Source organism: Pyrus communis, chromosome 3, assembly GCF_963583255.1.
Source record: "Pyrus communis chromosome 3, drPyrComm1.1, whole genome shotgun sequence".
NCBI classification, from domain to species: domain Eukaryota; kingdom Viridiplantae; phylum Streptophyta; class Magnoliopsida; order Rosales; family Rosaceae; genus Pyrus; species Pyrus communis.
Window position 1 is genome coordinate 15502632 of NC_084805.1, and position 12844 is coordinate 15515475.

General features: G+C 37.3%; 1 protein-coding gene and 1 pseudogene across 3 annotated transcripts; one reads left to right on the forward strand and one right to left on the reverse strand.

Moving 5' to 3' along the window:
* The first annotated feature begins 2787 nt into the window (after positions 1 to 2787).
* On the forward strand, positions 2788 to 9413 carry LOC137729306 (disease resistance protein RPV1-like). Of its 3 annotated transcripts, XM_068468212.1 has the most exons (9): positions 2788 to 2905; positions 3494 to 4005; positions 4114 to 5206; positions 5404 to 5688; positions 5789 to 7608; positions 7770 to 7919; positions 8077 to 8185; positions 8286 to 8721; positions 8955 to 9413. In XM_068468212.1, exons 1-5 carry the CDS (start codon positions 2828 to 2830, stop codon positions 7187 to 7189), a joined length of 3369 nt encoding a protein of 1122 aa, XP_068324313.1. In that variant the 5' UTR covers positions 2788 to 2827; the 3' UTR covers positions 7190 to 7608; positions 7770 to 7919; positions 8077 to 8185; positions 8286 to 8721; positions 8955 to 9413. The 3 variants fall into 3 exon arrangements, with proteins under 3 accessions (XP_068324313.1, XP_068324312.1, XP_068324314.1); XM_068468211.1 differs by having other exon boundaries at positions 8077 to 8721; XM_068468213.1 differs by lacking the exon at positions 2788 to 2905 and having other exon boundaries at positions 2993 to 4005; positions 8077 to 8721.
* A 4-nt stretch (positions 9414 to 9417) lies between these two features.
* Positions 9418 to 11317, reverse strand: LOC137729307 (acetylserotonin O-methyltransferase-like; annotated as a pseudogene).
* Positions 11318 to 12844: the final 1527 nt, after the last annotated feature.

Consider the following 12844-nt stretch of genomic DNA (forward strand, 5'->3'; position numbering starts at 1 on the left):
AAATGGTACTTGATAAACGATTGGTTTAAGGTTGAAGGTCTGAGCCAATACTGTATTAGTGTAAACTAATATTCTTAATAGAAAACTTCATTTTAATCCTTGGCAAATATGACTTTTAGATTAAAATATAAGTAAGATCAAAATCTAATTTAAGTCCCTTGTGTCACATCCAGGCCCAGGCCCCCACCACTTCCTGGGCTCGACTCTACCGTAACACGATATTGTCCGTTGTGGGCCTCGACCATGCCCTTACGGTTTTGTTTCTGAGAACTCACACCAGAACTTTCCAGTAGGTCACCCATCCTGGGATTGCTCTCTCGCGAACTCGCTTAACTTCGAAGTTCCGATGCAACTCGAAGCTAGTGAGATCCCAAAGGGCCTCGTGCTAGGTAGAGATGAGAATATACATATAAGGCTTACGGGATCCATTCCCTTTGGCGATGTGGGATGTTACAATTCACCCCTCTTAGGGACCTGACGTCCTCGTCGACACACTGCCGGCCAGAGATTGGCTCTGATACCAAATTGTCACATCCCGGCCCGAGCCCCCACCACATCCTAGGCTCGACTCCACCGTAGCACGATATGGTCCACTTTGGGCCCCGACCACGCCCTCATGGTTTTGTTTCTAGGAACTCACACAATAACTTCCCAGTGGGTCACCCATCTTGAGATTGCTCTCGCGCGAACTCGCTTAACTTCGAAGTTCAGATAGAACCCGAAGCCAATGAGCTCCCAAAAGGTCTCGTACTAGGTAAAGATGGGAATATACATATAAGGCTTACAAGATCCATTCCCCTGGGCGATGTGGGATGTTACACCTACCTCATTTATTAATTATATTTTGATTTTTTAATTATTTATCTTTTTCTTCCTAATTTTTAATGTATTAATTTTATTTCATTATAATTTTCATTTTCATTCCATTTATTGTAATATATTTTGTTGTAAACACTTAGATAAACTAATTTTTGTTATACAATGTATTTCGATGTACTTTGTCTTCTTCATTTAGGTTCGTTAAATTTATTATAATACATTTCGATGCATAGATTTAGGTACACACATTTCGGTCTATACATTTCGATATAAACATTTAGGTACATTAATTCAATATAATACATTTCGGTGCATGCATTTCGGTATACACATTTAGGCACATTAATTTAATATAATACGTTTCAGTGCATATATTTCGGTACATACATGTCGGTAGTAACATTTAAATACATTAGTTCAATATAATACATTTGAGTACACACATTTCGGTACTAACATTTAGGTACATTAATTGAGTCTTTCAAGTTTGAAGAATGTTAAATAAATTAAAAAATTAAAAAACTCTTTTTTGGTAAAAAAAATAAATTAAAATTTGCATATTAATAAATTTAAATATTTAATGGGAGACATTAAATAAAATGCATATTAATTATTTTGAATTAAGGACACATCAAAGGATTATAATCGATATGTAATTTAACACCAGATTTATTTTAAATTTCAATCTTCTTGAAGTATTAAAGTTAAAAAAAACCCAGTTAATTAAGATCTAACACCAAAATATATAGGTGCTAAGGCATATGTTTTGGGAGTTTAGTAAAATATTAGCTGAAGACTCGCCTTTCGTTGTTGTATCAAAGTACATCATGAGCAAGACTACAAAATAATAAGAATATTATTAAATAAACAAGAATACCGAAATGGTTACAAAACCCCAAGAGATTACATCCCGACTAACTTGTTATTCAATAGAGCTACAAAGTACCATATATATAGAAAATTAACTTGACCCTAATAAGCAAGGAAACGAAACCCTAATACTAATGGGCTAGGCCCAAAATACCATTCATTAAAATAAATCTAAATACTAATATTTTCCAACAAAACATTAATTTGACCTAGCCAGCCAGCCGGCCTTCTCTCTCTTACATGCTCATGGTTGAAAGTGAATCTCATATCAGAAAATTAAAATCATTACCAGATTGTAGAAACCTCTCTTTTGCCTCTTCTTACTTGTCCCTACTCTTACGAAAGCTTCTATCCATCGGTTCAGCCTCGTTAAGGACATTGAAACACGAAACTTGGTTGTTTAATTTGAAGGTTACAGGTAGGTATATCTTAAAACTCAAAGAATTAGGGTTCCCAAAAGTATGCTTATTGCCAAAGAAAGTTACATATCAGCCACAACATGTTTCACTAATTTGATTGCCAACCATTCTAAGACTACAAGCAGACTACACAAAGCAAACATGCCTACTGGGACGGGAAACTTGAAAATACAATATTACACTACACTTATTTGAGAAACCAAGGGCACGTTTTAAAACGATTTCCCCCTTTTAGTTTTTAAAACAAAAATGTTATTCGTACCTTCTATTTGTATCATTACTTAGAAGCATCTTCAAAGAATTTAAATTTTGTTCTCTACCTGATAAGTATTTTTAGAACAAAAAATAATAATGAAAATGATAAAGAACATCTATTAATCACTAACATAAATTTGAAGTTGATGTCAAATTTGGCAGCAACCACCTTTGCTGTCAATCCACATCATATTAAATAAGAATTGGCATTTTGATTAAAAAACATTAATACTTTCTTTTTTACTGTTATTGTTGATGTATACTTTTTTTTGCTTATCTTTGGAGATACTTTTAACCAGTATCTATCTATTAACAAAACCCTCCATATTGACTATAAGATGGTGAAGGGATAATTTGGTTCTTTTTTCAATCACAAAATGAAATTATGGGCAATATAAAGGGTTGAAGATTTATTAGCAGAATGATTGGGTAAAGACCTGGACTGTTCGTGCATATGGTCAACCATGCGGATAGAATTGCTAAAACCTGATCTAGCCAGCATCTGGAATCTGCAACTGCACCAATCTGTTGCTTCCTACTACGTAAGGCAATCTTGCTTCTCAGTTTATAATTTATCTCTTAATATTTATATTTCCTGATCAGGCAATTAATCTCTCTCTCTCTCTCTCTCTCTCTCTCTGTCTCTCTGCAACTTCTTTTTTGACGATTCTCTGTTAAACCAATATCATAGGTTGTACTATTTCTATCTTATTACTTACTATATATAGTAATTAGTCCTAATCTCTATTACATCTCTTTTGTGCAACGATCGTTAATTTGCATGTTATATGAATATGTATGTGGATTTGAAGGCCATGAAAACTCATACACATATGCTTCGTTTTGTGTCTAAGATTGAATTTGAATTACTAACCTTCTAAATTTAAGGTATATCGAAGGTAGAGGAGAATGATTTGGGTTACCAGAATGATGTTCCATTTTGAGGGGGTTAGAAGGAAACTTATCCTCCTTAATCCTATGATTGTGGGGATGATTGGAATGGATAAGTTTTCTACCTTCAACATACCTTGAAAATAGTTGCTTATCCTTTCCAATCCAATCTATACGAAATGAGGCCATAAGTTTAGCCTAGGAGATTTAATCGGTACTTTTGACTTGTGGGTTTTCAGGCTATGAATATGGCTGCTTCTTCGTCGGATGCTGCTATCTCCCCTTGTGCTTTGAAGTATGATGTGTTTCTTAGTTTCAGAGGGGAGGACACTCGCAATTCTTTTACCAGCCATCTTTATGCTGCTTTATGTGGGAAGAAAATCAAAACCTACATAGACGACACCCTTGAGAGAGGAGATCAAATTGCACCTGCCCTTCTAAAAGCAATTGAGAAATCAAAGCTTTTGGTAATCATTTTCTCGGAAAACTATGCTTCTTCCACATGGTGTTTGGATGAAATTGTGCATATACTGGATTGCAAGAAAAAAAATGGACAAGTTGTTATACCAATTTTCTACAACATCGACCCATCACATATACGAAAACAGCAGGGAAGTTATGAAGATGCATTTGTTCAACACGAAGAACGTTTCAAGGACAGTGTGGAGGGAGTGACGAAGGTGTGCAAGTGGAGAGATGCTCTGAAGGAAGCCGCCAATCTGTCCGGGTTTGTTTATTCAAACAAAACAGGGTAACTAACTCTGCAACTTGAGCCAATTTCTACCAACCATTTTTATCAAAAAGGTTCGTTAAGGCACACTTATTAATATTTTTTGTTGTTGATATTCACATTTGCTAGGACGGAGGCCAATTTCATTGAAAAAGTTGTTGAAGATATTTTGACGAAATTGAATCGAATATCATCAAGTGATTTGAAGGGCCTGGTTGGAATTGAAAAGAAAATTAAGCAAATAGAATTGTTATTGCGCATTGATTCCCCAGATGTTTGTACTGTTGGTATTTGGGGCATGGGTGGTATTGGAAAGACAACTCTTGCAGATGCTTTATATCACCAACTCTCTTCTAAATTTGAAGCTTCTTGTTTCCTTGCAAATGTTAGGGAGGAGTCAGAAAAACATGGACTGAACAACTTGCGAAATGTACTAATTCGTGAGATATTAAAGGAAAAGGATCTTGATATCAGCACTCCAACTATAGGATCAACTTCTGTTCGAGAAAGGCTCAGCCGTACAAGGGCCCTCATTGTTCTAGATGATGTGAATGCTTCGAGGCAGTTAGAACTTCTACTTGGTGATCATGTTCAGTTTGGCCCCGGAAGTCAAATCATTATAACAACTAGAGATAAGCGCCTACTTAAGAGAAATGTTGACAAGATATACGAGGTTAAGGGATTAAGTTGGGAAGAATCTCTTGAGCTCTTTCATTTGCATGCTTTCAAAGATAAATGTGCTGAATCACGTTGTGCAGAGTTGTTAGGGACGGTGGTAGATTATGCCGGAGGGATGCCATTAGCTCTCAAGATTTTGGGTTCCTTATTCCTTCACTGCAACAACAGTAAAGACTGGGAACATCAATGGAATGAGTTGAAAAAATTTCCCAACAAAGAAATTGAGAACATGTTGAGACTAAGTTACGAGGGATTAGAACGAAATGCAAGGGAGATATTTCTTGATATTGCATGTTTCTATAAAGGGACGACACTAGATTGTGCAAAACAAATGTTAGATGTTCGTGGGTTCTTTGAGGGTGGAATTAAAGTTCTGATTGATAAGTCTCTGATATCAATTTCAGAATGGAACTGTTTGGAGATGCATGATTTGGTACAAGAAATGGGTAGGGCAATTGTTCATGAACAATGTATTGAGGAGCCTGGAAGACGCAGTAGGTTGTTTGTTGCTAAGGATATTTATCACGTATTGAAAAATAATACTGTAAGAGCCAAATGCATCGGTTTCTTCAGAACATAAATATATATAAGTTCTTAAGTTTTCTATAAAATGACACTCGTATATGAAAAGCTCATTTATAATGAACTAGTCAGATACATAACATACAAATGTAGTTCTGATTAAATTTTATTGCATATTGCATATATTCACATTTATACTTTGCTCTTGAATGTCTACAGGGAACTGAAACGGTTCAAGCAATAATCTTTAACGGGTCTAAGATTGGACAGCTACACTTGGATTTTGCAGACTTCAAAAAGATGTCCAATCTAAGATTACTTACTGTCCAGGATTCTAGCTTTGGGAAGTACTGCAAATTTAAAGTTTCTCTTCCCAATCCTCTTAGATATCTTTACTGGGATGAATATCCTTTGAAATGTTTACCAGCAAAATTTTCTCCAGAAAATCTTGTTGAGATTAAAATGGCCCGCTGCAAAGTTGAGCAACTTTGGAATAAAGACCAGGTATATATATACTTATTACTTTCTTGTATAAACTTTGGAGCTTGGAAACTTTTCCTGGCTAAGTCCTTAAGTCTTATAATTTCTCTTTAATTTGTTACAGAATCTTAGGAACTTAAAAGTGATGGATCTTCATTGCTCCGATAAACTGATCAAAGTTCCAGATCTCTCTCAAAGTGGAAAAATAGAGCATATAAATCTATTTGGTTGTAGAAGTTTGGTTAAAATACCTTCGTCTTTACAATGTCTTGACAGACTTACTTATCTTGACCTTGGAGAATGCTCGAGTCTCAAATATCTTCCAGATATGCCAGAAAACATTGAATTCTTGGATTTATCAAAGACTGCTATACGGGACTTGCCTTCATCAGTTTGGAATAACGAAAAGATCTTGTACTTGAATATTCAATGGTGTAAATACCTTGAGAATCTTCCAAGCAACAATTGTAAGATGAAACCACCGCTTGGTTTGAGTCTACGGGGATGCTTATCTCTTGCCAAGTTTTGGGAGCTCCCCCGAAATCTACTGGTGTTAGTGATGGTGGGGGCAAAAATAGAAACATTACCCTCATCAATTGAGCGTCTCTTTGGTCTCCGAAGAATTGAACTGACAAGTTGCAATAGGCTTCTAAGTATCCCAACAAGCATTTGTGAGTTGAAATCGCTCGAGGAACTTGATCTCACTGGTTGCTCTAAATTTAAAGACTTTCCAGAAATCTTGAAGCCTATGGGTTATCTGAAGCACCTTTTGTTAACTGGAACGGCTGTTAAACAGTTACCTGAATCAGTCGAGCATCTCTTTGGTCTCCGAAGAATTGAACTGAAAAATTGCAACAGGCTTCTGAGTCTCCCAGCCAGCATTTTTAAGTTGAAATATCTTGAGGACCTTAATCTCACCGGTAGCTCTAAGTTTGAAGACTTTCCAGACGTTTTGGAGCCTATGGGAAATCTGAAGTATCTTTGGTTAAATGGAACGGCTGTTAAAGAGTTACCCTCATCAATCGAGCGTCTCTTTGGTCTCCGAAGAATTGAACTGAGATTTTGCAACAGGCTTCTGAGTCTCCCAGCAAGCATTTTTAAGTTGAAATATCTTGAGGAACTTGATCTCACTGGTAGCTCTCAATTTAAAGACTTTCCTGAAATCTTGGAGCCTATGGGAAATCTGAAGTATCTTTGCTTAAATGGAACGGCTGTTGAGGAGTTACATGAATCTATCGAGCGTCTCTTTGGTCTCCAAAGAATTCAACTGAAAAAATGCAACAGGCTTCTGAGTCTCCCAGCAAGCATTTTTAAGTTGAAATATCTTGAGGAACTTGATCTCACTGGTAGCTCTAAATTTAAAGACTTCCCAGAAATCTTGGAGCCTATGGGAAATCTGAAGCATCTTAGGTTAAATGGAACGGCTGTTGAGGAGTTACACGAATCTATCGAGCGTCTCTTTGGTCTCCGAAGAATTGAACTAAAAAATTGCAAGTCTTCTGACTCTCCCAGCGAGCATTTTTAAGTTGAAATATCTTGTAGAACTTGATCTCGCTGGTAGCTCTAAATTTGAATACTTTCCTGAAATCTTGGAGCCTATGGGAAATCTGCGGTATCTTTGGTTACATGGAACGGCTGTTAAAAAGTTACCCGAATCAATCGAGCGTCTCTTAGCTCTCCGAAGAATTGAACTGAAAAATTATCACAGGCTTTTGAGTCCCCTGACAAACATTTATAAGAGACTGCGTGAAGAGTTTGATGCAAGTGGAAGTGAAATGTTTAGCTCATATGAGGAACAAGAAGACGATGTACTTCCACAGACAATGAAAAGAAAAAAAAACTGTTAGTGCAAGATCAAACATGTTAAATTGCAGTGAAAAAGCTGTGGCAGCCAAAGTTCTTGCTTGTTTGGTCTTCTTTGTTACAAGCTTTCGGCTCTGCAACGTAAGAATTTAAAAGAAAGAAAGATTGATTTATTCGAAGTTAGCTTTAATGCCCTTTACACATATATACATAGTTGAGAATTGCAATTGAATTTAAATTCTTACGAACAGACTAGCGTGCTACGTTCTATGTGAAAGACACATGTTTTTTATTTGGAACAGGTACTAAGCTATTCTATTAGCATCTTTGCATTACACTGAGGCACTACAGGAAGAAAAATAAAAAAGAGCAATCAACTGAGACGGTTTCTTAGTAATAGAATGCAAAGGGGGAAAAACAGAAGATAAAACAGGAGAGCTTCTTTCCTCACGGTATTGGTTTTTCTTAGTGTTGCTAAACGATTCAACTAGCATTAACTTCGACAATATTCCGTCCATATCTTTCCGCGTTGTCCATCATTTCTCATTGCGAATATAGCTACACCCCAGCAGCACATTAACTTGCATGTTTTTACTTATCGAATTGCAGGTAATTACAAGTAGGGAAATGATTCCCTCAGATCTTTTCTCGTTCTACACATCACACTTTATTTATGCTACTTGAATCTCCTTGGATTTGTTCAACACAAAGGTCAAAAGTAAGCATGGGTGTGGTAAATAAGTTCCCTTATAACTACATATGGCTGCTCTTGCTGTTAACCCTCCTTGAGCAAAAGATGATGTCTTTCTCACTTTCAGAGTGAGGGCACCCGCAAAAACATTTATTGGCCATCTTCAGGCTTCTTGTTACTTCAAGATAATATTCTCACCTACACAAGTCATGAGGTAGGAGGTGGAATTGCGTCTTTCCTTGTGGAAGCAGTCGGGAAATCCAAGCTTTTGGTGATCATTTTCTCAAAAAAACAATGCTTCTTCCTCACGGCACTTGGTGTTTGGGATGAACTTGTGCATATACTAGAATGGAGATGAAAGATGCGGGTGGCAGCTTGTTATACCCATTTTTTTTGCAACATCGATCCATCACATGTACGAAAGCAGCAGGGGAGTTATGCTGACACGTTTCATCGAATTTGAATAACGTTTTCAAGGAAATAATGGACAAGGTGCACAAGAGGACGGCAGCCTTGACGTCTACAGCCAATCTGTCTGGGTTTGATGCTTCAATCAATATTAGGTAACAGGCTACCTCTTGTAACCAGTATTAATTTCTAGTGATGCTCACCTAGGGTCCTTATTTTGAGGAAAATAAAAACGCGTAAGAATTCCTCATTCATTTCTCCAGATTTGGTGTATAAACATATTCCCAACCAAAACATCTTATGTAATTCGTTTAATCAGCCGCCCTTGAACTTCCTTTCCAGTTTCATTTATCCAAATGGATTTAACAGCCCATGTTTTCGAATGCAGATGCAGTGCTACTGCAAGAAACCCCAGAGGATCATAGTCAGAGTTACCCGAATCAATGAAGCGTCTCTCACTAAAAACAGAGCCTTCTTTACCTATTCGTGTATTAAGCATCATCTATTGCCAGCTGCTACAGGAGGTAATCTCTAATCCTATAGCGAAATAAACTACACGAGGAATTAATAATGTTTTGAGTACTTTGTTCATTTCCTCATGAAGTTTTTATTTGACTATCGATATTTTCTTCTCAAGCTTTTATTTTGAGCAAGTATATGTTGAGAATGAATCCCACAGGGGACTTTGTATGTGATTATAAGGAGTTGGACTACACATATTGTTAGTTGGTTTTCGGTTGGAACCTCAACTTAGTGTCATAGGGCTTCCATGGTTTTCAATTGCTTCAGCTATTCTCCCCCTTGGCATGTTCTTCTTGTTCTTCCAAATTCAACACCCTCTATTGAATGGCACGTTTTAAAACCATTTCCTTTTTTAATTTTTAAAAAAGTGAAAACTGAACACCAAAACCAAGTCAAATTTTGAAACCTAAAAAAATTTAGCTTTCAGTTTTTGGCTTCCAACTAAAAACGAAATGGTAATCAAACAGCCCTTAAATTCCTAACTTTGTGCGGTCTAAATTTAAGAAAATGCTTGAATACCAAAATATTGGATAGCATGAACATGTGTGATAGTGTGTCCAGTAAAGTCAGCCTCCCCAAGAATATATTCCCATTCCTCCAAGCTCCTTTCTTTGCCTTTCTTAGTGTCGACGATCATCACCACATCTAACATCAATTTCACATTTCCTAGCTTCTTGTCTTCTTTCTCATCTTTTAGTCGATAACGGCATCTATGATTATAACCTTCCCAGTGTCCTTAGGAACAGCTTCCGGACACTTCTTTAGGATACGAATGCAGTCGTCGTCTCCCCAATCATGGAGAACCCCCTAGAGGTCATGGAAATACAATGGATCAGATCACAGCCTTAATCGTTATCTCGTTGACCAAGAAAATTTATAGCAAGATAATACGGAGAAATGCTACAAGAACCACACTATATATAGTGAAAGTTCATGAATTAATTAACATATGGTTAATGGTCACAAATGAAAATATAAATGCTTGTCAGCCAGTTTTAAAACAAACCTTCGTGATCACAGTATCGGCCTTTGGAACACAATCAAACATGTCACCTGCTACATTCTCGACGCGATCGCACTCTGGAGAAACAGAGACAACATGCGAAAGATCAAAGTTAATGCCCCGCCAACATCCACTATTGTCTCAAGCCCTTTGCAACTTTTGATCTCCGCAGGCACAACCGCCTTTGCGTCACAAGTCATTGCTTAATTGAAAAGCTTGCTGTGATCAGGATTGGTTGCGCCGAAGCTCCATAGGTCCTTGTACTTCCTCAAACGCTGGATTGCTAGTGTCTCCTTGAATTCGGGCACTTAGGCCTAGCAATGGTGCCATCATTACCGGATTACTCCCCATCAAGATCAGTGCCGCCATGCTAATTTCTCCAGATTTTAGTAGATGGCGAGACAAAGGTGTTTGTGCGTAACCACTGGAGCCTTTTTGGGTTGTGTTTAGGTCTTTGAATATTTTGCGGTGGACTAGTGCCCTCATGAGGCGGTAAAGGTGAGAAGGATCACAACTTAGAGTAGATGAGAGCTCTAAGAGTGTCATGGGGCTTCCATGGCTATCAATTGCTTCAGCTTCCGAGCCCAATGCCACATTTTACCACCGCGATTTCAACAAATGTTTCCACACATCCACCTTGGCATGTTCCTCTTCCTCTTCCCAAGTCAACTCTCTTCGTTTCCCTTCCATCTTTTTGTGTGTGTTTCTTAGGCTCTAAACTAGCACTATATCTACACACAATTTACGGGAAGGGATTGGAGTTGAAGCTTTGATGAATTACATATGTTGAACATTTATGAAAAAGTCATCACTTTAGTCAAAGATTCAACCACCCAGTTTTCAATAATGTTTGTTTCCTCTTCTGAAAAGTATATCCAGTGAAACCGTTTCCGCGATTGGTTGAAATCCGTATGATGTGCTTGGTGGAAGTATTTAATCCAATAATGTTGGATGAGTAGTTAACTACTCATTGGTTAAGCTCTAACATCAAACGCCGGTGCATAACATGCGTTGATCCAATAATTAAACTTCCCGACTTCTACTAAAGAAACAAGACTAGGCATCCTTGAAAAAGTCTTTTCCGTTGAGAAAGTCCTGCTTTCTTTCTTTAAATTACACTAATCCAACATTTATTGGATCAATCATTTCAAACAAAAAGGAGTTTGATGACAATTGAGTAGTTTACAACTCATCCAACTTATATAGTGGGGTGGGTGCTCCCTGCTTGACAAGCCTGCTAGGCATACCAAGCGGCTAGCAGGCCCAGCACCCATCGCCTTAGAGATGACAAGCTCGCCACACCCATCACATGTTGTGTGTTGATCTTGGGGCATTCTGGCTCATGGGTGTCGGCGACAGTGGTGCTCCAACACCACCGTCACCGCCAACATGGGTGCGGGGGGAGAAATCTTTGGGTGGATTTTTTTCGACATGCTTGGGAGTGAGAACGATACGGTTTAGCTCAAGCATGAAGATTTTAATGTGACCCCCAAACTCGAGAGAGGGGGTGGGAATTTGTGAGTTGTTTTTATTCGACATGCTTGTCTGTGGGAATGCAAGTACTTTTGGGGATGCGGGTACTACACATAAGCTTGTCGAAATTAACCTTAGTAGCAGATTTCTTCCCTCGGTTGCCTTTGGAATTGAGTTGGATATTAGCAAGGGGTGGCATTGGATGAACCAATGCATAGGCTTGTCCTAGGCGTGCTTGTAGGTGCACAGCTATGGGGTTCATGGACGTTTGTTTTCTGAAGGATTCACCTAGTCCACTACCATGTTGAAGATGAGTTTTTGCGGCAGCAATGAAGAAGCTCGTCCCTCTTTTCCTGTTATTGCTATTAGATTTTGGTTATCTCGATAAGATTTTTATTAACCATAGTTCCCAATTAGAAATGATCCCAATTAAGTTTAAGAAAATAGCATAAGATTACTTAGAGGTCTGAAGAAAAAAAAAATTGTTTAAGTTTATCAATAGTCCTCCAAATTGGTGCAAACGTATGCATAAGGAAGAGTTAAGCACATAGCCATAATAGACGAAGAATCTTTCAGACACTCCTCTATATCACCCTAGAGATAGACTCCTACGCTATAACACATTTTGAGGCATCATGGAACCCAAATGTTAGCCTTGGAGGAATATTTTAATTATGATATGTTATTAGTAGTAGAAGATGAAAAAGTAAAACAATAATGCAATAGAGTGAAAAATATTTCACAATAGCACCATGCAAAGTTACGTACAATAATTCAAGCATCAGATAAAAATTTAAACATCAATGTAGAATCTGCCATGATAAATGATATAATGAGATAAAAATAAATAAAGAATAAAGTTTGGTCCATTAATAAACATTTCCCATCAAAAATATCTTTATGATTAAAAGTGAATAGCAATAAGAGCTTTTATTAAACCTCAAAAAAAAAAAAAAAAAAAAAAAAAGAGAAAGAAAAAAAAACCTATTTGGTATTCTATTTGAGTTCAAGGGTTTTAACTCAAAAATTGTTTCTCAATTCACAACTTAAAAACTTGTTTGGTAAGGATGTTTTGTGAAACTTGAATTAAAAAATAACTCAAAAACTAGCCTAAAATCTAAGAACAACAAAAGTCTGTATTTATTGTTTATTTTTTGCTCTTTCTTCCCAACATCTGCAAGACCTTAGGCCATTTCCAACTGAAGGAGGACCAAGAGGCTTTCTTTACCGATATAGCCCTCCAAGAATTTATTATTTTACTGAACAGTGTTAGGCCATTT